Source organism: Ixodes scapularis, unplaced genomic scaffold (assembly GCF_016920785.2).
Source record: "Ixodes scapularis isolate PalLabHiFi unplaced genomic scaffold, ASM1692078v2 PGA_scaffold2__306_contigs__length_199485367, whole genome shotgun sequence".
NCBI classification, from domain to species: domain Eukaryota; kingdom Metazoa; phylum Arthropoda; class Arachnida; order Ixodida; family Ixodidae; genus Ixodes; species Ixodes scapularis.
In genome coordinates this window covers 36,220,284-36,247,094 of record NW_024609857.1, presented here as the reverse complement: position 1 = coordinate 36,247,094, position 26,811 = coordinate 36,220,284, and the positions used below count along the sequence as shown (strand labels likewise).

The 26,811-nt window shown below is 48.7% G+C and overlaps 1 protein-coding gene across 1 annotated transcript in view; it reads right to left on the bottom strand.

Moving 5' to 3' along the window:
• Positions 1-20,170, bottom strand: part of LOC8031543 — a 431,410-nt gene extending 411,240 nt beyond the window's left edge. Inside the window, exons 1-4 of the mRNA XM_042291803.1 lie at positions 19,983-20,170; positions 12,263-12,365; positions 9,751-9,841; positions 5,818-5,863 (exon numbers count right to left, since the gene is read on the bottom strand). Coding sequence (XP_042147737.1) covers positions 5,818-5,863; positions 9,751-9,762 — 58 coding nt within the window. The 5' untranslated portion in view covers positions 9,763-9,841; positions 12,263-12,365; positions 19,983-20,170. The remainder of the gene's footprint in view (positions 1-5,817; positions 5,864-9,750; positions 9,842-12,262; positions 12,366-19,982) is intronic.
• Positions 20,171-26,811: the final 6,641 nt, after the last annotated feature.

The window sequence follows — 26,811 nt, the reverse complement described above, 5'->3', positions numbered from 1 at the left end:
TGTTGCCACGTGTCGGTAAAATCCTTTCAGCCCACCGAAATGTTATGACAAAACCTTTGTTACACATGCGCACAAAAAAAAAAAAAAAAAAAATGTTGCCGTCTGGTTGCGGAGTAGCATCACGCTCTTGCATGATAAATATTATCAGCGCAATCAATCCAGTCGCATCGAAACAAGTGGGCGAGCAGCATCAGACGACTCGTCCGAGCGTCGCCATTGACTCTAGCATAACAATGCACTACAACAACCCGAAGGACGAGCCCAGCAAGAAGTCATCGTCGACGGCCATAGCACCCCCTCCTCGATCGCGCCCGCGAGAAGTGAGCAATCCTGGGCGCTATGGCGGCCCACGCCGCCATCGTCAAGAACAGCCGCGTCGCTGTCTTAGAGCCCAAGACTCGCAGGACAGTCTGACGGCGATCTTGGTCAACGACGGCGACGACACTTCGCCGCCTTCGTCGCCGTCGTCGTCCATCGGTCGGCACAGCTGCCAACCCATAACGCCGGCTTCGCAGATCTACGTGTCGCCCCCGTGCTCTCCAAGAGGACAACTCATCCTCATGGATTCAAGCCCCGAGCGCGAAGACGAAAGACATCCATGTGACAAGACCATCATCGCCGCGCCGGCCCTGATGACGTTTCTGCAGTTCGAAGACGGCGATGCGCCCATCGACGAACATCTGCAAGCCTGGAGCCCGCCTCAGAGTCCCCAAGGGCCGCACAACGTGACCACGAGCAGCGGCCCCATCTGCCGTATCTGCCACGAGGGTGACCAACAAGAAGCACTCGTGTCCGTCTGCAAGTGCTCGGGCACCGTGGGCTTGCTTCACGTGTCTTGCCTGGAACGCTGGCTCAACAACCGGAACACAGATCGCTGCGAAATCTGCCAACAGCGGTTCCCGATGGCCGCAGGCGACGCGCAGAGACAGTTCACCGAGTGGTTTTGCGGTAGCTCGGACCATCGCCGCCTTCAGAGGACGCTTGTCGGAGACCTGCTGTGCTGCTTCTTGCTGACGCCCATCGCGGCAATCAGCACTTTCCTCTGCGTCCGGGGTGCGACCAGGCAGGCCCTCGCGGACCACTTCTGGGAAGCGGCCAGTCTGGTCACCTTGGCGACTCTCTTGGTGGCGGCTTACATGGCTTGGTCCTTCCTTACGGTGCGCTTCCACTATCGCTCGTTCCTCGTCTGGAGGACCAGGAACCATTCAACGCACATTGTTGTTCCGAGGCCCGTTGCTCGAGCGTCGGGACCTCAGCCTCACGAGCTCGTAGACGTCGCTGCGGTGGGGGGTGCAGCGACACCTAGGTCTCCGTCGCCACCCCCGAGAATTACCGGACATGCTGAGCCACACACTTCCTATGCTGCAGGCTTCCTTCCAGCCATAGCGTTCTGGGAGTAGTTTATTCGGATGTGTCGAGAAGGTTATCTCAACGTTTATTGCTCCCTTCGTTCCTCTGTATTTTTTACATTATATTTTTATTGTTTACTTTTAACAGTTGTTTTTAATTATCCATTTTTAACCGAGTTCGAAGTTTTAAATATCACCTTCTTTACAGGTAAAAAAAAAATCGATATAATGGTACGTCGTTTCTTTGGCGTTGGTTCGTAGTACCAGTTTTGTTTGCCTCTGCCTGTCGTTATGTTAAAATGATCCGATCTCAATAAAAAAGGGCCGCCAACTGTAAGTTATAGCAGATGAACTGTTATGTCCGGATGTTCGTCAAGGTTGCATAAACAAAAGAACAACGTACAAAACCTCTTTTTGAAAGATGCGATCAAATATGCACCCCTCACTCAGGTTGTAAAATATCTATGGTTCTATGCTTTGTCTCGCAATACGATGGACCTGAGCCAGGGGCTTTTGGTTTGAAAATGCGCCAGTTAGATTGCCCCGACGAGTGTTCTAGAGCTGAGTCTCAGAGGACTAATAGTCACGTCAGAGCAGCGTACAGTCATGGACAATGTAAGCTGAAACAATCGAGGAACGACCGAAACATACCCCTGGCTCTTTCCCGACGCGAGAAGTTGAACTAGCAAGGAGAGATAACGAGTGAACGAGACTGCGGTGGCTACTGCCCTGTGACTCAACATGCTATTGCTTGAGAACTGCACACCCTGCCTACGCATATGCTGCAACCGTGCGTGTTTGCATTATCACTTCGCTTGTTCATACGTTTAAAAAAAATATTCAACTGGAGACGGGACCGCACTCCCAGATACTGAAGGCGTACGTCAAAGCCATAGTAGGCTTTAGCAAAAAATGGAAGCCAGTAACACTGAGGCGCTCCCAAAACACCGAAAAGAATAAGCTGAGCTAGATAAGAGTGTCCGTCAGACTCTCGTCCACATGCTATCTTTCGTTACTAGTTCTAAAGCAACTTAGTCAGGCTAGTTCAACTTTCAGCGACGGGGAAGCGCCACCGGTATTTTTCGGCGGTCGCTCGGTCGCTTTGATGTTGCATTGCCCACGACCGTACTACGTAGTTTCTAACTCGTGACTGCACCTTGTGGCCCGTAGGTTTTGTTCATGAACATTACAATGAGCCCGCAGCAGATCGTAAGATAAAACAAAAAAAAAATTAAAAACTTCTTGTAAAAAAAAACAAAAAAACGCTTGCCGAAGTTTGGTTTGCAAAGAAGCCGACTGACTTCATTCAGACACGGAAAGAAAAGACTAGCCGATAGTTGCGCCATGCCTATAAGGAAGGCAGTGAAACCAATTTTTTTTTGGCACCTATCAAGTTCCTTTAACGTTTAGAAAACGCCTAGGTCGGACCATGACTTTCACAAAGGGGCAATAAAGATTAGCGTGTACTGTCACATGAAAGAACAATAACTTTTATTTCTTCTAGCAAAACGACGGGGCGGACCTGTGGCAACGTGGTGTATGGGTCAGTGTTGGCGATAACGCGTTACAAGTAACCGTGCCACCGGTATCGTGTTACTTGTTTCGGTAACGTATCAACGCACTCTTTACTTCTTAAAAACAGTAACGCATAACGTACAGTCAGCACAGAATGAAACTCGAACGTCGGAACGCGTGGCCATCGACACAGGCTGCTCCACCTGGAGGGCCCCTGAGAACTAATGGAGATGCGCCGGGGTGCGAGGGTGCGGGTCCTACTAAGATGTGCTCGACCCTCGCGCGGCGCGTGTGGGACTTCCGCGCTTAGCCGGTGGCGCGCTGTATGCGTGGTCACTCGGGGGTGCTTTTGTGTCGCCGCACTGTTGCCCGGTTTACACTTGCTGCTCCAAGCATCGACCTTATCGCGCCACGCGCAAGCCGCACGTGTCGACAGGGCGACAGTGCGGCGACCGAAAAGCATTCCGAGTGAGGGCGCTTACAGCGCGCCACCGGGGAAACGCGGAAGTCCCAGACGCGCCGCGAGACGATCGAGCACATCTTAGTAGGACCCGCACCCTCGCACCCCGGCGCTTCTTCATTAGTTCTCAGGGGCCCTACAGCTGGAGCAGCCAGTGTCGATGGCCGCGCGTTCCGACGTTCGGGCTTCATTCCGTGCTGACTGTACCTACATTACTTATTGCGAGTAGCGGGTAACGTGGTTACGTTACTTGTTTTTTTTTTTTTTTTTATTTTTTTGCGTTTACAGGCACCAAGTTATATGAATTCTTGCACTCATTCCACATACCTTCAAAATTGAGTACTGTAGAACCAAGGTAATTATATTAAGTTTCGGCATGGACATAATCAGTCTTGAAATATGGCGCATAAACATACCTGGAACGACAAAACAGTAAAACGTTTTAATTCATAAATAAAAACTAACGTGCGTTACCTTTTATTCGTAACGGTAACGCGTTCGTTTTATTTTGAGGCAATTAACGTAGGAGGGTAACGCGTTGATTTTATTTGCAACTCACGAGTAACGTGTTTTGTTACTTTTTTTTAGGCAACGCCTACTGCACTGTGCATGGCACAGGCGAGACGATGAACACCTGTCCAAATCTTTATCAAAAATCATGGTGGTCCCCTCCTGGTGTTAGTCTACGTTTTAATATCGATCTTGTGAAGACAAAAAAAAAAGGAGATGCGTATTTCTTTTATACTGTTTTAGCCTCCATGTTGAACTTATTTTCTCCAAACACTCACAGAAGCAGTTTGCACTGAAGCAGTTTGGCGTCGGCATAATGCATGGTTTAATTTTTTCATCTTGAAAGACCACTCCCGCAGGAAAGTTGGCCAGGATACAATAACATACAGATTATGGCAAACAACCAACCTTTTTGTTGTGTGTGTGTGGTCTTAATTGTATTTAAGCATACTTATCTATTACGTGCCATTCTTTAGAAGTCTGATAAAACAGGGTCCGAATCTGAAGAATAAATTGTAGAAAAAACAACGTGCCTCGTAACCTCGTACGAAAGTTTCACGCAAAAAGGACGTTCAGCAAGACTCTTCTTCACAAACATATGCACAGAGAGCGTCTCCGTCCCGCACCCGCACAGGTTCGAATCCTGTCGACTGCGAAGCACTTTTTGATCTGATCGGGTACCATCGTTATGAATGAGCTGCGCTTCTTTTTCTTATTTTCTCATCTCAAATCAGCGTCAGCGACGTGCCTGGCATCGTTCCAGAGCCCGCTGATACCCGAGATATCGCAGTGGAGTGTCTTGCCAGCAAACGACCTCTGAGCAGAAGCTATTCTAAGCTTTCAGACCGTAGTACACGACACATGGCAGGACCTGGAGCACTGTGTGCGTTCGAATATCACTTTCACGTCTAAAAATAAGACATGTCGTTTGCATTATGCGTTTCAAATACATCATCGAGGTTTATTTTTCTTGGTGGTGCCCGAACTACACTTCTCCTTCTAGCTAGGTTTGCGGTAATAATTGAAAACGGGCGTGTTGGTGGATCGATACGAATACTCGAAAGGATAAAACGACGGGAACGGAAACAGGACTTCCTTCATGAAAGAAGTCCTGTTTCCCTCCCCGTCCTCCATGTTTTATCCTATCAAGTATTCGTAGGTTTGCGAGAAAGGAAGAAAAATTCAAGGGCAGGGTATGCACATCTTGAACACGGAGCGATCAAGAAGAGTTTGAAGACCTGCCCAATGTCATAAATACCTCGGTATCGATTGTGCCTTACCTTTATACTGGTCTAACTTCCTCTTTTTTTTTTTTTCTCTGGTCAGTGTGTCATGATAGAATGCACCTTATGTGTGGGTTGTATAACTTGTACCGAATACGATAAAGAACGTTGCAAGCCGAACAGTCAGACGCTAGTTTTCTGCAGCGATGATGTGTAGAGTGCAGACCTGTAACCTAATTTCGGTTACAGAAACAGTGAGCAGAACCACGGCAAATTCAAGGTGTGCTGCTGAGACGGGGGCCAGGCGGTTTACTGCAGAGGCCTTAATTCATACAGAAGGATTCCAAGCTCAGACCATTCTTCCAACATGTCGAGAACACAATGTTGATAATATTTTCACCAATTAAACATGAATTAACAAATTTCTAGCTAATTATTTTGCTAATTAGTGCGTTTTTGCAATCCTTGACGTCCGCCAAGGCTGGTAGTTTGTTTCCGCAAAGAGTTTCTTGTTATCTCAAACAGCATCTGTTTAGGTATCTTCGACAGCTTTCGCACAAACACCCTGTATATTATACCTGAAAGCGTTGGAGAACCTGAAAGATACGTGTGGCATATGCCGGCACTTTGAAACACGGACTTGCGACGCCGGTTCAAAGCATATTAACTTGGTTGGTTGGTCTAGATGATGTACGGGTGATGCTCGTGTCTTGGTCGAGGGAACCTTACAACCAGCAAATAAGAAAAGCGTGAAACTCACCTATTCTCGTATGTTGGGAGTCCCAGTTCTCCAAGGCAGAATGAAGCTTTGTTTCAAATGAAAAGAGAGAAGAGGAAAAAATACATAAGTGAAAGCAACAAAATTTATTGACGCGTATAAGGAGTGAGGATACTCGTACCGGCCAAATTCATCTGAAAAGTTTTTCTTAATCCATTTTTTAACTTTATGTGTGTCCATACGCTTGATGACTTTTTTTTTTCTTCGTTACGATAGAGAAGGAGGGGGTATTTCTTGTCTACGACCCTTCTACTTGTTATTGAGTACAAATTTATTCTGAACTTAAGCCTGCTCATGGGAGAAAATTTATGAGTTTCATGAGATAAGCACTAATTATTGAGCCCCTGATAACGCTCATCCATAATGAGCAATCTTATTCAAATAAAGCACGATCTTGTGTGTTTTAAACAAGAAAACAAACACAGAAACTATGTAAAAAAGAAGGCAACATTTTTAATCGATTGAAGTTATGTTGCTATCGTAACGGTTGTAGGTAGAAAACGAAACCACGTGCGCGCGTTATTTGTTTTGCTTTTTTCTCTGTATTTAACGACAAATATGTTTATACCGACTACGTCCTTTTCCGAACAAAATACTATTATACAGAGTCTTGGAGTACACAGCAGCTGAACGAGTGTTCATGTAACCACATGATTTTATCCCTAGATTAGTGACTTAAAAAAAAAAAAAAACTTTATGCATAAGATGTATATACGTTCGGCGTAAAGAACGTGCAAGGACGGAATGTATATGTCACTGATTTGCGAATGATACCCTATTAACGGAAAAAGCTTTCACTTTATTATTATTTGCCTATTTCATTATTTTTATTTCGTGCCGAGAAGAGATAATTTCTACATCCATATACAATGTTCTGTCTTCGTCCGCACCTGTACTGTGCAAACGGCCCCATAAATGTGCAGCAATACGCCCCTTTGAGAATTTTCAAGACAGGAATACAAATTCTAGGGAAGTGCGTTCAAAAGCGCAATAGCAAAAATAGGCACGTGACATTAAGATGCCTGTATACGTGTAACTAGCTATATAAACCATACAAGCACGAGGACGAGGTATAGCAAATACAGAAGGAAATAGAACCGTTCTGTCGCAGGGGCGGATCCAGAACTCCTTTTCTTTGGGGGGGGGGGGGGGGGGGGGGGGGAAGAGGGGCGGAAAATTTGTAAGGATACTATTCACCCATTCTTTCGTGTGCACCGGGGGGTCCACCCATGTCAAATTGCCCTCCGAGAAGGGGAGAGGGGGAGGTCAACTTTGTTTGGGGGGGGGCGCCCCCGTCGCCCCCCCCCTCCTTGGATCCGCCCCTGTTCTGTCGTCCTGCTGCTTCCATCAATATGAATTCAATATACGCATCAAGAAAAATAAATCCGTGGTTACTAAGTAACTCGTAAATAAAAATAATGGAAAAAAAAAAAAGAAAACGCGACTGCAGACTAGATCGAATTGCTTGCCTTCCAGGAAGGTTTGCATCTTTATCCCTAGCCATGCAGATGCCGCTTTTTCTCCTCCGGAGTCTCTTTAGCATGTCGAGCACGGCCATAGTCAGCACGTCGCCGCCTTTAAAACTTAAAGGAATAACCTTAAGTCAACGAACCTAGGTGTTTAGGTGTGCCTGCCTGAACAAAAGCGTTCGGTGATGAACGCCGTGACGTCACAAGCTATAGAGCTTAGAAGAACGACCGTCTAATGAGCGGAACGACAAGGAGACCTGCGCCATTGAACCGTTCACCGAACGCAGCTTCACACTTCGGTTAGCTTTCTAGTTATAGCATCACGTCTCCTGGTACCGAGACCTTGAGCACTGGGAGACGTTGGTTAATACACCCTTCCGTCACCCCACACCCACGTACGTTTGGTTCGATCGGTGCGTCATGGTTTTGCGGGCAGACTCCGAGAAAGAGGAGGAAACGAGAGTGCGCGGTGACGCCAGAACGCCTAGCTCTGACTGAAACAATTAGTGGGTATAGAGGCCAAGTTAGCTGCCTTTGTCTCCACTGCGCTGTTCGAACACGTTCGAACGCGAACGCCAGAACACCGGACGCCGGCGTAACGAGCTAAATTTACTAAGGAGCGCGTTTCCTCGCTAAACGTCAACCTGAATTAAACCGCTAAACCTGAATAGACCTATTGCTATATTACCCAAGCATCAAGGAGAATGCAGGGATCGGTGTTCCACGTGCCGCACGTGCTGGCGTCAGCAGTAGTACCTTTTCTCAAGCAAATACCTAAAACAAATGTCATCTTGCACGCGCGTTCGTCAATGCTTGATTTTGGTTATTTATATCGAATCTTTTATACGGGGAAGGCATGCCCGTGTGGCGCGTGGAACACCAATCCCTGCATTCTCCTTGATGCTTGGGTAATAGAGCAAATGGTCTATTGGTGCGTAAATCTAGATCGTACACCAATAGACTTTTCCCTAAATTACTCAAGCACCAAGGAGTATGCTGCGAGTGTAGTTACACGCGCTTCATGTGCTGGCGTCTGTAACAAAAATTGTTCTAAAGCAGATGCCCAAAACAAAGGGCATCTTGCACGCGCGTTCCTCAAAGCTTTATTTTTGGTTATTTACTTCAAATCTTTTAAACGGGAAAGGCGAATGCGTGTGGCGCGTGTACATACATTCCCAGCATTCTCTTTGATGTTTGGATAACTTAACGATGCGTCTATTGAGATTTTCTCAGCATGTTTTCTGGGAAAATGCCTTCCGCAAAAACACGGCGGGACATTACGTTCGCTACATTAAGCGTGACTCCCGTGCTCGGAAAAGCTCATAAATAAAAAAAAAGATTCAGCGCAGGTCTAAACACGCTTCACATTTTGCCTCCTGACTTTTAGTCGCGGTCACATCACACGAAGTACAGTCTGCAGTCACTATCGCGGGCGTGCTTCTTCCTTGTATGAATGACGGTCACACCCACTGATCTCTATGACAATTGCTGGATCGCGTTTTCCCACTCCGCGAATGCGGCCACTGGCGGCCATCATTTTGGTAGAGTTATATTACCTCTAGCCAAGGTACAGCTGCTGCAGCCACTATCATCCATCCATGACAGACAACGTTGTGGCAGTTGTGGTGGCAGGCTGCCATCAAAGTAGCGTGGATGATATTTCGTGCTTGATTGAAATTGTTTGACGAAACCCGCTTTTGAAACCCGGCGTGAACGGTAGCCCGATCTTTGAGGACCCGGTGAAAGTTTCACAAAATCGCAGCACTGAGGAAATCGCAGCACAGCACGCATCGAAAGTCGCATCGAAAGAAGCATCAAAAGCACACGCCGGTAAGGAGTCTGCTTTCGATGCGAGCTGCGCTGCTTTCCCCTGGTGCTGCGCTTTCGTAAAACTTTCGCCGGGTCCTCAAAAATGAGGCTACCGTTCACGCCAGGTTTCAAGAATCTGCTTCGTCGAACAACTTCAATCAAGCACGAAATATCACCCACGGCACAGTGTACTCGATCCACGGCTATTTCATGGCAGCCTGCCACCAATGCGCTGTCCGCCATATTACTATGATGGCTAAAGATAATATAACTCTACCAAAAAGATGGCCGACCGTGGCCGCATTCCCGTCCATAGGCGGAGCTGGTCAAACACGATCCAGCAAATAGACATAGAGATCAGTGGTCACACCGGTCATACACAAACTGTCTGCAGACAAGGTCAAAGCATTCATCCGTATGAGGCAAACATCCCTCGAAGATGCTTGCCGCTTGTCCGCAGATCATCTTGTAATGTCGTCTGCAAAAAACAGCGTGCCTTTTTTGTCATTTTTTTTTTTGTATGATGAATGAGCGTTGTGACAGCAGCTTTAGAACTAAGATACATTTTTCTTGTTTTGCTTTTTTTTAAGACAGTGCACGTAACACGATGAGGAGAAATGAAGGCTGGAGTGCCTACCTTCATGACCATGAGCCCACTGACCGAGCGGATGGGCTCGACCCAGTCGAACAACGCCTTGTGTTCCTCTTGGTGGACCGTAAGTAGTTTCCTGAAAAAGAGCCACATCCGGACGAACAAACGTCACAAACCGAGGTGTTTTATACTGTGGAAATGCAATATCTGCTTTGGCCGAGCCGAAATGTTCTTGATTTGCCGCATTACTCTGCTGTTCGCGCCTCACTCTGCTCAATCTGTTGTCACAGAGGAGGAAAAGAACAACAACAAGAAAATCATTTTTGTTAAAGGTCACGTGTGTTTATGAACATGAAAATAACGTCTGACAAAAGCCGGGGTCACATTGCTTATTCGCGGCGAGAAGTTTGCGTGTCACCACCTGGTGGATTTTTTTTCACAACCCAGAGTGCGGATAGTTCAATTTTCTCTGTTGGTGCAAGCACGTGCAATGCCAAGCTTCTATGCACTACGGAAATGAAAACATAGCCATGTGGATAGCACGTGCACTGCCCATAGTTATTAAAATATAAGCGCCCTTTGCTAGCTTCTCACCGCAAATGCATCATATAAGAGACAGTCTGCATACAGATTCGAACGCGAGTCGCCGCGAGATCCGTGCTTCGAGGGATGCGTGTCATAAGTGTTTAAGGAGAAAACTTGGCACGCGGCATTCGAACCACAGATACTGCGGCTACTCGTGTTAGCAGATTGTCTTTTGTATGATGGTAGGATCAGTGTGACCCCGGCTTAAAGGGGTCATGAAACGACTTTCCAACGTCTTCCTCCTTAGCTTTAATCCTCAACTCAAATGCGAATTGTGAAATCACGTGGGCGTGACATTCCTTCGGCACCGGTGCGATGACTCCTGGCTTCCACCTTGCTTTTTATGCACACCATAGAACTTGTCATTCCCCAGTGACAATAAGTTCCGTCAGGGTACTCATTGGCCACGAACGCGAATCCAAATATTTGTCGACGGATTGATTGTTGACGAGCACATACGTCCGAGTGACGCAGTTCTCGTGTCCAATGCGTGAGCTGGGCTCTGCTGACGTCAGTTTGGCGCCGGTGACGCGCTTTTGGAACCGCGGATGTATCATGGTGAAAAGGCGGAGAGCTTTCGAAGGCAAGAAGGTACAAAATAGTCCGCTATATTTTCAAATGTTCGTACCGAAAAGCTGGCTTTTGACTTTCTAGCCTCTTTCTTTTGGCCAGCTAAACGATATGCGATTAGTAAAGTCCCAATTTAAAATCATTCATCCCAAACCAAAATTCGTTTCATGGCCCCTCTAAGAGAGAAGCCCTTTCTTCTCTTATTTTATAACTTCAATGGACTAGCCAATCTATAGACCCGCGTCTGCTCTGTTCCATGGGCGTCGCCATGTTTCTTTATGCTGACGCCACACAGTAAAAGGGGGGGGGGGGAGGGGGCGTTTTGCAGGATTCCGTTTATTTTAGAAACCTTCGCACATATCGTAGTGCAAGAACACCAGAAATTCATAGTCCCAAAGATCCAAGAACAGCACCGATGCCAAAAGTGCCGTTAAAAGCAAAATTCTTGTTTTATGCGCAGCCCCTCTTTTCACAAGAGCCTGCGTTTGAGATTATTAGTTTTCTTTATTTTTTCGCTGGGGGCTAAGATTTCGGACACTGATCTATATAATTTACCGTCCGTTGTAATTTGGGAATGAAGTCGGAGCTGCGCATATTGTGACCGAAGAGAATAGAGCGAAAATCCCGCAGCAACCCAAAACAGCAGGCAGCCCTATCAAGCAGCTACTAGCGGCGAGATGTTTCGGTGGCGCCCTCGTTCGGTTACCTTTCGTGACGTCATTACCTTGTGAACAACATGTTCGATGGTGTTCGTAATGGGCATAGTGGAAGCCTGAAATCATAGCGCTCTCAAAACAGCACTGTCAACGCCGTCAAAATTAAAGTTCTTACATTCCTCTTATTTCCGTCGATGAGAACTCCTTCGCTAACGTCATAGTCAGCATTCGGCCAATCGCGGAAGGCCGACCACAGCGACGCTTTCGATAGCGCACGTCGCCAATAGGGAGTATTCACTGGCGGCCATAGGTGTGTGCGCGAATGCTGAGCGCGTGCTGATGGCGAGCTTCCACAGTTCTTTTGCAACGTGCATTCCGCACCATCAAGAGTGCCGGTCTCAGCAGCCTAGTGATGTCAGCTCGTTCTGAGCATGCGCTCTAAACAGCACCCACAAATATGGCGTCCAGTGAATACTCCTTATAGTTACTGAAAGGTTGCGAACGACAGGGAGGTCTTTCAGTTGTTCCGCCTCCTGCGCGAGCTTGCTACCTTCGAGAACACTTCGACGCCTCTTTGAGCGTGCACGCGCAGCCACAGCACAGTGGAAGGCAATCAGCGCGTGCTGGAAGCTGGTCATCGGAAAGGAAAGCACCGGCGTTATCGTTATATCAGTGACTATAGTCGATTATACTCCATTTCACTTTCCGTCAGCGCTGATAGAGAGAAGCGGGGCTCCTTTACTTACTTGAGTGGCTTCGCGTACAGGTTGTACACGCCGGTGAGGTCAGCGTTGTATTCCTTCTCGGAGATGGCCAGTTCCTCCAGGATCCCGAACCGGCTGTCGAAGCCTGGAGAGATCGAATCGTAGGACGCTTTATCAAATCCATGTTGGTTTACGTAAATGGAGTATCAGTGACCAATGTCTCCATGCCGTGAAGTTTTCCGCTAATAAAACTGCGCTAATCGAATTCCAAGATGAAGACAGACGGCAGCCACTTGAGACGGGTTAAGCTTCACGTCATTTCAGTATGCAATATGTTTTGTTGTAGTCCGTACGCACTGTCAGGGCCCCTCTTTTGTAGCGCAGAAAAACAATAGTGGTGCAGACCCCTTCAGTACTCAAGATATTACACCGCGCAGAAAGTTGCAAAAGGTATTCCCCCAAATCTATATAAATGCATTGAGGAAAATTTCGTTCGATCATGATTTCAAGAATGTTGGGCATGTAAATAGGGGCTCAGCAATGAAGTTTAGACAGGAAACCTGCCATCGAGTATAACTCTCATTTCCAGAGTTCGACGTCAAGTTGTGGCAAATACGGGCGCGGGTGCGTGGTTTGAGAATCTGTGTCTCTTGTGAGTGTTCTACGACGAGTTTCACCGAAGTTCGACCCAACATTTCCTGCCAAAACCACGCATGCCAAAAAAAGATTGGTTGGACGCTTTTGGTAGTGCATAGGAAAAATTATGGCATCACGTAGCGCGTTTCAGATATTAAGGTTCTTGAATAATTTTGCTTAGATCACGTTTTGGTTAGTGAAATATAAAAAAAAAAAAAAATGAACGTATGGTTTTAATCAGAAACCTGATGAGCTTTGCGTAAAATATTAGAGATTGGGGCGCCTGAGAAGCGTGGTACGTGGTGCGCAAAAGTTACCGCTTCGAAAATGTGGGCCGCAAGGCTGACGGAGCGAAAATGCGCGGGCGTGTCGAAGTTGGATGGATATTTGGGGCACAGAAACACCAAGCTAACACTCCAAATCTCTCTTCACTTTTAAGTTAAGTGTTTAAGTTTTTAATCAACCATCGAATCCATTAGGTAAGCAACCATCAAGTTTTTAATTAGACTTATTTGTTCTTGTTTTTTTACTCCACTTCACAAAGGTACTTTTAGTTAAAACCACCGTAAACTCTATACGTCTAAAAGGTATGCTCCTAGACATTTACCAAAACGGAAAATAATATATTATTTCTGTGTGATGTGTAGTTTTTAAACGTAAATTTGAGCCGATTATCGGCGAAGCACTCGGTATAGTATATACCGTTTCATTATACTGTACAACTTGCATACTGTATACCGTATACAATTAGAGCGATGGAGCGAAGCACGTGAACGTTCCGCAAAAGAGCGCCCAATAAGGGCACCTTCTTAAGTGTCGCTCTCCGAATCTCTGATTGGCTCGTCGGGGTAGAAGCTTTCTCCTTTCCAGCCTAAGCTGAAATAGAGTATAGTGCAAACATTGCATGTTGCAATCTACGTACAACAACACAATGACTTAATTTGCAATCGAAGCTCGCTCGCTCGTTCCTATCTGGCAGTATTTGGAAGTCTGACAGTCGCCTTCGCTGGACCCGCGCTCCACCACATGCGAACGGGTGCTGAAACTATACAAGCTAAACAGTGTATCTGACCGATGTTCGCTGAATCACTTAAAACGGGTTTTTACACAGTCCTGACCGAATCAAATATGAGCAGGTGGGAAGTTGAATATTTGATGTCCGGCGATCCGAGCACCGCTGCTCGAGAACAGCCCCCGAAGACTCGGCCGCGCTCGGGTGACGTCGCGCCATCTAGCGAAGCCAAGCGTAAACGCGAAGCGCAGAGCACATGGCGCCAGATTCAAAAAAGCTCTCTTTTGTGACCCCGTTTCTCCCCACGTGTGTGCGCCGCCGAAGTCGTCTGACCGGGAAACGAACGTGGGCCCTCCACTTCTGCCCTTCGCTGATAAAAGCGCCATCTGTGAATAGAGCACATTTGTAAAAGCAGAGCGATTCGCAGGATCCGGAGCACTGAAACTGACTTCGGGGTGTTTTGCTGAGTGCATGGTTTCGTTTCAAAGTATTTATGCTCGAGTGAATGGACAGCACTTTTAAGTTGAACAGAGGTCAATTTCTCCTTTTTACTTTGTTTGTTTTTATTTATTAAAGAACAAATCATTGCCTGCAAAAATGACAACAATTTTGATGCGGGCACCCGGCATGCGAAGGAATTCAACGCGCAGGGAAATCCCGGAGGCACGCGCTTTAGAGAAGCTCGTTTTAGCGAACGCCATTTTACCGACCCCAGTTCATTGAATCGAATAGACGCCGCTAATACCTGTAAAAAGTATCAAAGTAGTTTTTACGAAAAAATATATGATTTTATCGAAATCTAATGCATTTATGGGAAAACGTCGAAAGCGATAGAAAAGCTTTAGGAGTTGCTTGATCTTCCCCGTCAATCAATTGTGAATACTCTCTCTAGGTTGCAGATCTTTGCGTTAGGATAATAGGTGACCGGCGTTTGAGCCGGAAGTTTCGTCATCCGAAGCGAGGCACCACGTGACTTCACGCTTCCGGTTCGTTCGGTGCCGGTCGTGGCGTCGTTGTTCGCAGCTGCATCGAGAGCTCGTCTAGGCGTGGTAGCCGTGCTGTATTCGCGGTGAAAATGGTTTACAGCTCCGCGGCACGTTGTTCTAACGCAAGCCATAGAGGGCATAAGATATTCCAGTTCCCGTGAAACAAAGCATGGAAGCAACGATGGGCCGTCTCTGTTAAGCGAGTGATGGAGCGAGCTGACCGTTGATGCGCGGCCAATATTGTTACAGGCCAGTACAACGTGTTCTCTCTTTCTTCAGGTAGGGCCGCGGGAAATAAAGATCTCTAACAGTCTTTTGGCACCTACCATAAAGGTATCGATTAATCCGCGAAGGGGTGACCACTGCTTGTCGTACAAGGCATCCGCGAGAACGCAGGATGCGATCTCGCAGGCGATCATTTCATGGCACGACGTTTCGTCGACATACAGTGGCATCGCCAGGCCGTTTAATCGTTACATCGACAGCTGGGATTAACATTTTCTGTGATGAGCCGCCGCAGACTGTTCCCGCGAAGCGGCGTGAATGGGTGGCTTGCTATAATATAAATGAACAAAAGGACAAGTCAGCTTTCTGTAATCTAAAGAAACAAAAGCAAATGGGCAGCACCTTCATATTGACTGATAATAAAGCGGTAGTACGACCCTGCGTAGCTCATATCAGAATCGGTGTTCGTTTATGAATGCTTTCTTACTCGACATCATTAAAAAAACGTGCGGGAGGGGAGGGGGCGGGGGGGGGGGGGGGGGGGGGGTTATGGTAGTTCACGGGGGACTTATTGGTTGAAGTACCGAAAACGCGCGAGTGTTAAAAAGCAAGGATTGTTACGTAGTCAGATGTCGTCAAAACTAACTTTTGTACGGAAGTGGCGTTTCAATCGCGCGAGAAAACATATTAGCTGAGTTTGAAACGCCGTCTGACCGACTTCTTTCCCTGTCTTCAACTTTTGGTTGCCTGAAGATTTTCTTACCCAGACTCAGGTGTTCTAACAAAATAAGAAAAGTACGCCAGACCTCCGATCGGGCATTTCAGCTGGCCGCGACCCACGGCTTGCATTCACGCCTATTTCAGTCGGTGATGTGATCTAACGTAACCATCAAAAATAAACAGAACCCAAATGAAAAACGCTGGCTCAAAAGAGAAACGAAACATCTAACCTGAGTTTTCACGCGAAGATCCGGAAAGCGGGGTGCGAGTGCAGCTTACCACCAGCCGCACTCGCTCTGCGCTTTCGTGGCCGTTCTCGATGCTTCTGCGTACCGATTACTACTTAACATATCCGTAGAAGTAACTTGAGACGTTCAGAAGTGCGTAAGTCACCCAGCAGCAGAGGAAGGTGGCGCCGATTGATCGGGTTTCAACAATCGCACACGCTTCCATAGCCGTCATGGGGCTGCGTCGTCTGCTAGCTACGAACCGGAAGTGAATAATACCCAGAGTGCTTTGAGGCTGCTGCCAAACGCCGGTCACCTATTGAAGACCCTGATAGTGTAATGTCCTCTACTTTTGAAAGCCCCTCTTTGCAGTGCGTGTTCCGTTTTACCTCGAGCGAATTTAAATCAAACGTACTATCGATGGCCAAGGTATGAGTCAATGGATCCAGGAAAGCGGACCTTGCGTATTCACAAACGAAAGAAATGCGCACAAGAATAAAATACGCAAGACACAACATGTTCAACGGAACACTGAAAGTCGAAAGCTGCGTCGTCCGTGTTGCGCTCCTGTGCATTGCTTCGTTCATGTGCATCTGGATAACCTGTACGCACAACGTGGTAAAGCTTTTTTTTTTTTCTTGTTCATAATATCTGGACACTGATGGAGATATTGGCATTGACTCCACAATGCCGGCTACTTAAAAAAAAAAATATGTAATGGCTTTAGGCCATCAAAGCTTTTTGCAGATGTAAACGTGCGCACGTAAACACCTCTTCACAAGGAAAAAAAAAAAAAAAAAGAGCAACCCTTTATTTACATTTGACGAAATCGTCATACGTAGAAAACATTTTTAGTTCGTTACATCTCTTTTCTATCGTTCATGTTCCGAGACTGCGACTCCTGGCAAGGACGCCACTTTTTTTTTTTTTTTTTTTTTTGTTATAATCACAGGGTCACACCGCCAAAGGGGAGTGAGGTGCTAACCCGCGGGGAAGTCATGGCCACCAAACTTCGAGGTGGACCTATATAGGCAACCAAATTCACATTATTTGTCGGGTGAGTCATCGCTCGCCAAACTTAATAGACGCGACCACGTAGCGCGGGTGACGTCACGGGACCACCGTCTGCTGAAGTTGGAGGGTGAGACATCGCGTACGCTATATTTAATGGATGTGTTACGCTTCTTCGTAACGCTATTCACGAACTCAGCTCTGTTATGTCACGGCGCGGTGGTGGAGCGTCGGGCGTACTTCCGGTCTGGTGCTGTGGGCGTTCTGTGTTGTTTCGGACGAAACCAGACAAAACCCTGCCTTCTCGTCAAAACGCCGCGACTGGGGCTGTACCAAGAGGGCTGGGAAAAGTTTGAAGGTCAGTTTTCACGTGTTTTCTTTTCTGTCTGCTCGGTTCGTCCGAGAAAGTGGATAGGGGCCGTAAAAAAGGGACACCAGACGCCTTCGGACCACGATTGCTTGTGCGGGATGCACTTTGGGTTGAATGCACGGATACTTGTGGTCGTCAGATTTATTTGTGTTGTTCCAACATGAACGTGGCAAAAACCGCCAAGTTATACCGAGCACCTGCGGACCAGATTCAGTGCGTCTTGAAGTTTAAACGGCCGCCTGATCGTTCGAACTGTCATCTGCTCTTTTGAAACGTTTCTGCTTGTTGTCTGCTCGTTCAAAGTTCAAACGACAGTGGCACGTAGACCAAACGTTGACCCGGTAATTGAGATAAGAAGTGTGTGCAGCCCTCAACAGACTTTTAAGTTTGAGGGTTGGTTGGGGTAAGTAGGCTCGGTGTAAACAGCAACTACAAGGAGGTGTTTACCAGGCTAGTAGAAGGAAACCCAAAGAAGCTTAAACCGCGACAACGCTTGCTGTCCAACAACGAAACAGCGCTAGGGCCTGTCGGAGAGCTTCAAAACGCGCGACCACCGCTGCCTCCTGCAGCCCCGAGCCGGACGTACCACGCCGCCAAAAATGGCGGACTCCTGTCTGCTGCTGCCGCGCATGCGCCGTGGAAACCCCGGAGAAGGCCCATTTTGCTTGCGATTTTCATTATCGACGTCGACCATCTCAGCTACGCTTCACGCTTCTGCAACCCGAGGGACGTCATGACTGAAAATTGCGAGCAGAATCTCATCATGCGAATCAGGCTTCAGCGGCGTCCATTCTGCGGCGTCCACGCGGAATGGATCGCGACATGTCACATTATTAGGAAGTTTCCGTAGATCGTTTTCGCCATCCCGCAACGCTCTCCGCAACGCTACCCGCAACCCTCTACGATACCGAAACTCTACAGTCAAGGCCATCGGCGCGCAAGCGCAGTAGCGGCTTCTTCGTTGCGGAGGGCTTAGCGGAGGGAGAAACGCGGTCTACCAAAATTTTCTTATTTCGCAGAGGCCGTTAAAGTAGTCGGACATTGCCAGGAAGACGTAGAATCAACAATTCCAACACGACAGAGAGCTCGTGGACACACAAACGCCGATAACATCGCATTCTAATGGTTTGTTTATGGGCGACGGCGATCCTCTTGCCCATGGGGTCGGGAGCGGCGTCGGAATGTGTGGCCGACCAGCGAAAGGAAGCAGACGACATGCAGACGAAATGCGTTGGCAGCAGAAGCGCCGTTTTTATGCCAACGCGTTTCTAACTTTACGTGTTGCTTTTATTGTCCGCATTTATATTTTAACCAAAGGTACATTAATAAAAAGATTATGTTCATTTTAATAAACCACGGTGGTCGCGAGCAGTTTCGATAAGAAGGTAGCGCCATCTATCAATACGAGTGCCAAACGCGCCCCGCAACTCGACTTGGTCGTCCGCGTCGCCTCCCGCCGTTGACCCTGGCAAGATCCTTGGCCCTGTTTTTTTACAGCAAGGGAGCTACGCTTCCTAATTTTACAAGAAAAACCGACCTGTGAAATACACTTTTCACAAAAAGTTTAGATTGCTACGTGCAAGCGTCGGTTTTTACTGTCTATTTTAGATCGAACTGGGTGACTTGGGACACTCCATGATTTCGGACTTATTCTTTTGGGGGCACATAATAATTTAAATCATTGCAGTAAAACTAGTCCGATAGAAATCATGATTTAAACCACGATTTAACTCACGATTTATATCACGACTTATAAGGACTTTTATTCTCCACCCTAGGCCACAGTGAATCGGCATTTCTGGCCTGGGTGATGAGTGCTGGACATAATTATTCTTTGTCCTATATTTTCGACAACTTATGAAATGCGGGGTATTGCTTATTATTGTGTTCACACTTTTTGTTTCGTGATTCGGACTTCCTCGTCCTCATCGGCTGCTGGAGCAACCTAATAATTGACCGTGGAGCGATAGTATAAGATGATCGACTTGCCACGACCACGCATTTCTTAAAGGGAAGCCGAATCACTTCTAAAGAAATCTAAGTTAGAGGCAGACTTCTACAGCTTTTTGTCCAATGAATTCAGTTATCGAACTTATCTTGGGCAGACGTAAACGTAAACTGCATCTATTTTGAAAAAGACGTGCAGCGATTGCAACGAGCATGCGGCGATTCTCTCTGCCCCTGTTGTCTGTCCAGAGCGTCGTGACGTCCTCGTCGGCATCCCCGAGCCATGTCTGGAAGGTTCGCTCCCATTTCCGTCAATCGCCGTGAGATGGCGCAGCGCGAGAGGAGCTCGAGGAACCTCCTTTATTTGCGCACACGTCCCGCGCCTGCGGCCTTGAACCCAACAGTGCTTCCCCTGCCGGGGAATGCGTGAAGCCAGGGTGGTATTTTGAACCTCCCCCCCCCCCCCCCCCCCCTTCTCCTGACCTTGTCCTTTCTGACACCTCTCTCTTCTCCCACCCTGACCTTGTCCTTTCTGACACCTCTCTCTTCTCCCACCCTGGTCTGGGGTTCCCTCATAACTACGTTAAACTGTCTCGCAAAGTGCCTCAAATGAAGCGCGTTTGCTCACCGCATCTTGTCTGCGGGGCGTAGTGCCTCCGATCCTCGAGCAGGATCTCCTGGCCGACCAGAAGCGCGGTGCAGGCGGATCCTTCCAGCGGGGCCCCCGTGGCGGCCAGCCGAACCCTGGGCTGGAAGATCTTCCAGGCGTCCACCAGAGGGGACACGAGCTGCTGGATGGGCAGGTAGCCCTCGCCCGTCACCTGCAGTGGACCGGCACCGAGACAGAGCCGCGGTCAACCTCGGTCGCGTCACTAGATCACTCCGTTTCGCTGTAAACAAAAGCGAAGTCAAAAACGATGTCTTTCATCTTATCTCATGATGGACCGCAGCGGATGCTACAAGCCCACACTTCACGTGACACCACACGGCATATAATTGTCTCTCCGCTTTCTGCGGCCTATCGGAAGATGAAAGAGAGTAGAGACCTTTCCGATAATCGTCTTCTGGGCGTTGCCACAACCATTCGCTGAGGTTGGCAAAGCACAGGACACGCGCTGAGTTCCAGACATTGTACACTGGTTCGGCTACTGTCGTCATTGCGGAGATTGGACACGGGCCACTACCCGAATGCTTGTCGAGCTATCGATTATCACGAGCCCAAATGAAGTGTCCACGCAATGCTCGGATCCAATCTATGAGCCGCATTCAAATATCGTCACTGGGGTGCCGACACTGCGATTCCCACGCTACGTCATCAATTTTTGCGAAGGCCCAGACTGGAAGAAAACGCTCGCTTTTATCCTTGAAATTACACCGCAACAAAAAGGTTTCTTGTCGTTGCATGCGAGTATACTTGGGTTCGACTAAAGACCCTAGATAAGACCTTCCTACAAGTAGCGGCAATCTTTCAAGCGCCGACTGCGTGACGGGATAATTTTAAGAAGCGATTGGTGGCGCACAGCAGAGGTTTCAACTGAATGCCGCCATTTTGGTCCAGCGGAATATGCTTTGTCATTTTTATTGGTTGTCGTCAATTGTAAAAGAAGTATTCAGGGACTTTATGCCTACTGGGCTGATGAAACGCGTTTTGAGCTTGCGCAGTAGCCCTCTTCCACGAAATATGAGACGCCGCGCATGCGGTTACAGCTTAGCGACTCGGCATTTTTCGCCTGGGTAATAAACGCTGGAAAGGTCTATAAAAGACTTGCAAACGCTGACACACACACACACACGCTAAACATGCAAGGTCACGCTGCATTCACTGCGCTCGATTAGTTTAGCCAAAACTAGCAGACGAACAAGATGGCGAATGCCATGATGCTCTAGATTTGGCGCTCTTTGATTGGCCCCAACGAAACGTGAAGTTAGCTGCGAGAGGAGGGGATGAGAGCGCAAAGGGAGGTGAGAAAGCGGAGCTCTGATTGGAAGGATAGTGGGTAGACGTAAAGCCTAGCTGCCTTCGTCTACTATTCGAACACGAGACACTGCGCGAGGAGCAGACGACGCTCTTGTTCGCTCTGATTGGAGGAAGAAAGTGGGAAGAGAGTCAGACGAATGCAGCCAGCCTTCGCGTGGTAAACCCACTTATCCATCCAATCAGAGCTCGGCGTTCTGACATCCCGGTGCGCTCTCACCTAGCTCCTCCTCTCTCCCAGTTTCTGACTACATACAGCATTTGACACTCATGCATATATGGTGCATGACAGGGTTAGCCCGATCGCAAATGGCCGACGCTTTGCTCCACAATGCCAATACGTGTCAACGTCCGATAGCAATTTTTACTACCTAAGCTGGCGCCCTACGTGTCCATCCTTCATGATAATTATACTTCGTTTCGCCCAACGATGGGCTAGAGCCAAAGCTACGGGCCTTCAGGTGCAACCCCGAGTTAAGTAGAAATCGCGTGATCGTTTGCTTTAACGTGCTTATACACGCCCGCTTCGGATCACCGTTGAGGATCTGTTATACTCCGGCGTTGAGCGCGCGAACGTGTAGCGTAGAGCAGAACGTGGGCCTAATTGATTGGCCGCCGAGCAGGAACTCGATATCTGCGTCCAATCAGCATCTGTGTGCGCTGCGGTATACGCCGCGTCCGGTATAAGCCCGACGCGTCGGAGTATAAACACAGCCTTTCCTCGCGTCAAAATCTACGACGAGGTTTCAAATGGTCTCTTCTTTGGACACCTTACAAAAGAAACACTGTTGGCTGCAGACATGATGACAGAACTATCTGCGGACACGCCACAACCATGTTCGAAGCATGTTTGCTTCGTACATGTTTCGGACATGTCTGCAGACGGATGGACGGATGGGGGTTAATGGCTATACCCTTTGTAACGGGTGGTAGCTTGCGCCACCTAGCCTAAGACAGTTTTTGTATGATCAATTCAATATGACAAGACTGTAACACAAGGGAGGAAGACACACGCCTCAGGTAGTTTTTGCAGACTTTCATTTTTTTACGACGTATTAGCGATGTGACTGCGGCTTTAGGCTGAGGCGAGGTGTACTGTTTTTGACGTCAGCTTTGTAGCCGTGTGAGCGAAACGGAGAAGACGGGCGACCGCGCGCGTGTTCGAGATAACAGTGTCTCGCTCTCTGCGCGCACAGCAAAGATGTAAGCAGTGATATCAGAGTGATGCCATTTTCGCGGTGGGCTGGCAAACGCACTGCTTACTGATATTACGGCTTTTGTCTTGCTATTTTACGCTTATGCGCTTTTTTTATTATTATTATCTTAGTCACTCGTTTTCAAATAAATAGTACAGTAAATATTCCATTACTATTCCTGGGGCGCTGAAGGGACTGCATTTTAGAGGAGCTAATATGGAAATAAAATGATTTATTAGAGCACAATTATTCGATAGAAATAATCTTTAAAGGTTGTACAGGATGCCATGGCCAGCACAATGAAGGTGCTACGTAAAGCTTTACACCTCGGTGATTGTTGAACAAGACGATGTTAAGAGCGGGCGCACAAAATGAAGTTGAGGGGGAAGAAAAACGAAAACCCCCCTCCACCAGACGGAGTCCCCTCTCCTGCAGAAGACCCTCTCCCAAGCTTTTCTTGAGCTTTTATCCACCCCCTCCCCCGAAATGAACATGGATCAAGGCCTGCGGAAAAGTATTTTAAAAATTGGAACTCTAAATATGGCCAGTTCGATCACCTGGAAGCGGAAACAGTGGCTCCTCGATTTACTAAATAGGGAACTGGTAGATATTGCTCTTATTCAAGAGACAAAGTTATCGACGTCAGAGATGGCCAACTCATTCGTGCGTGCCTTCGGGCACAATTTTTACTGTTTCCACACGCTCACAACGAGGTTTTCTGGGGGAACGGCGGTGCTCGTGCGGAAACGAGGGGACATCGCCGTTGTGGACCGGGACCTGGGCGACGATGGGCGCTGTGCGACGGCGGACTGCCTCATCGGTGACCAGTTAATACGGTTTATCTCGGTGTATGCTCCGAACAGCCTAAGCGAGCGACGGGTTTTCTTTGAGACGATGAGGCACATGTTGGACACCCCTGGGGACATCGTGCTCGCGGGAGACTTCAACTGCGTTCTCAGCTCTACAGACCGACGGTGGTGTTGCCGGGAAAGACAGCAGTGCCACTACGCTTCGCGACGTACTACGAGACAACGACTTGGTGTTCGTCACTTCTAGGTTCCCGGGATTCATGCCGCGTTACACAAGATGGCAAGGAGGGTCCCATGCAAGGCTTGATCGCCTTTACGTTTCTGGCAGAATTCTCGCAGGGGCTTCCTTTTACAGTGTCAAGATGGTGCCCTTCTCGGATCACGGCCTCGTCACCACCGAGCTGAGAAGCGTCGTGGCGACTAAGCGTCGTGTGAGAGGGTCCTTGAAAATGAACATGGCCATCCTAGACAACCAAGAGTACTCAGCGAGGGTGCAGCAACGCCTGGAGAACTTTGGGAGGGTGGTGGACGCCTGCACGTGGGAGGCTTTCAAGGAAGAGCTGCGAGAGCTTGCCGAGGCCTTCTCACATACCAAGGCAACCGAGGCCAGACAGAAAGAACAGGCTCTGACAGGCACACTCCGCATCATACTCGAGGAAGAGGAGAAGACGCCTGGCACCTTCGCTGAGGATATTCGACACTGCAAGACACGCCTGCAAGAGATGCTGGAGGAGAAGGTTGCGGGGCGCCCAAGTGAGGAGCCGAGAGCTAAACCTGGAGGGCGAGACCCAGCCCACGAAGATTTTCCGGATCTTCGAAAGGAAGCGTGCGCAGGTGAACCACACCTCCAATATGCGGTACGAAGGCCACCTGGTGAGCAGACAGGAAGAGGTGACTGCAGCTTTTGAATCGCACTACAAAAAACCCTTTAGCAAACAGGAATGCGATGCCAGTACCCGCCACACGTTCCTCCACGAGCTTGCCACCATCCCGGGAGACATAAAAGACTTAATAAACGCCCCAATCAGGCAGTCTGAGGTACGGCGAACCATCAAGAAGCTGTCCGGCAACAAAGCGCCCGGACCGGATGGAATCGGCGCAGAGTTCTACAAGAGGTATGCGGACCTCCTCTGCCCCATTCTGGTAGAGGTATACCAAGATATTTTTCAGCGAAAGCTTCTCCCTCCGTCCATGAAGGAAAGTCTTACGGTGCTCATCCCGAAAACGTCAGGCAACAGCTCCGATCCAGCAGTGATGGACTACAGGCCCGTGAGTCTTCTCTGTGGGGACTACAAAATTCTTGCCAAAATTTTGGTGAGAAGGTTGGATCTTGGACTTCGGTGCGTGGTGGGCGACCATCAAGCTTACGGTCTACGGGGGCGTTCCATAGCGCGAAACCTCCAAGCCATGCGTATCGTTAGGGAGGCAAGTGGTGAAGGACATCAGCCTTTGGCGGTCCTTCAACTCGACATGAGCCAAGCCTTTGACCGGGTGTCCCACGAGTTCCTAAGGGCTGTGCTGAAGAAATGTGAGGTCGGGGACGGAATGTTGGACTGGGTGGGCCTCTGCTACCGAGACATATCGACGAGACTTCTCGTCAATGGCGATAAAGGGCGCTCAATACCGATAGGCCGCTCGGTGCGACAGGGCTGCCCGCTCTCTCCCATACTCTTCGCCCTACAACTGGAGCCCCTCTGCCGGGCCATCATCCGGGACACAACCATACAAGGACTGCAGATGGGCGATCAACACGTGAACCCCCTAGCTTACGCCGATGATGCGGCCTTGATTTTCACCTCCAAGGCTCAGGTTGAAGCTGCTCTGCAGCACGTTGCGCTATTCTCCCAAGCGTCTGGAGCAGAGGTCAACCGGCGGAACTCCATCGGTGCTTGGCTCGGGGATTTGGCCACGCCGCCCAAAATCTTCGCAGACATCGAATGGAGAACAACGGTTGACAGCAACCTGGGAGCACCTATTTGAGAACGTGGGACCACGGTGGAAAAGTGGCGTCAGAAGACCAACGCCATTCAGGCAAAGCCCTCCCCGTGGCTTGGCAGGCGGTTATCGCTCGTTAATAGAGCGTACGTCTGCAACTCTACTTCATATCCAGCGGTACTCTACTGGGCACAAGCTGCCGTGTGTCCCGAGTCAACTGCCAATCGTATTCACCGAAGCTGGGCGAGCTTCATCTGGATGTCGACGATGGAGAAGACGCGGCGCAGCAACCTCTTCCTCAGTCTGGCGGCCGGAGGTCTCGGCCTTGTGAACGTTGTGCTGAAGCTCCACGTGCGGCGCTTCCTTCTCTTCAGAGACAGGCGGGACCCCCTCTTTTTAAGTGCCCTACATCACCTCGGCTACCCGTACATCGGCAGATGGATGGTCAGTACCACAGGTCGCACCACCAGGGGAGCGGGTCTGCGGTTCTACGCAGAAATCGCCGCCTCAGTGGAGCTCTTCCTGGTCCACTTCTCTTGGGAATACCTCCTTGCTGCCAGCCGCAAGACGCTGTACTGGGACACGCTGGCCATCGTGCTCCCAGTTCCCCTGTAGAGAATGGAGCTGGTCGCCCTTTGCGCAGCCGGGTTCTTCAAGCGGGTGCGGAGGTTCCCTGTCCCGGCATCCACAAAGGACTTCTTCGTCCGACTCCACCTCGAGGTCTGCCTGTGAAGGTGTGGTTGGACGCGAGGGGTGTTTTTGTCCCCTGGTCTACGAACTGCGACCTGTGTGGCGCGAGTGAGACGGTACAGCACGTCTTCGTCGAGTGTTCGAACGCGTACATATTTTTGGACGAACTCAGGGTGGCATTTGGGCAGCATTTTGAAATTGAGTGGCTAACCTTTAAGTATTTGCACCTCGGAGGTGCCGACGATTCGGACGTAGCCCCGGCAATTGTCCTGCTGTGTCTGCAGTCCATTTGGTTGGCGCGCACTGTCCTGGTGGAACGTCACAGCGACGCCAGGCCGACATGGGACTACTTCACGTCAAGGCTGAGGTGGCTCCTCTCAATGCCGCGAGGGAGGAATACCACGAAGGAAGGAATGGCAGCACATAAAAAAAAAAAAAGAAAAAAAAAAAACTGGAGGCAAAACAACTGAAGGACCAGCGCGCCTGGCAACGGAGGGATAGGAGCGGGGCTAACTAGGCTGCGCACGTTTCCTGGCCCGTTAGGGGCTGGCTACGGCCAAGCAACGGGATTCGTAAAAGCGCAGAAAAAAAGAAAGAAAAAAAACTTTTTTTTTTACTAGTCTGTTAACCGGGACTGACTCTCTGTGTTATCTTGTGATCTGAAAATCGGGACTGACTTCTTTTTTTGTCTCTTCGTCCTCATAATAGAATTACTAAACATATGAAAGTGTCCGCTCATGTTACGTGTAACTGCAATACGTAAATAAACTTGTTTTTGTTTGAAAAAAAAAAAAAAAACGTGCAGTGGTGGCCGAGTGGGTAAGGTGATAGACTAGAAATCCATTGGTGTCT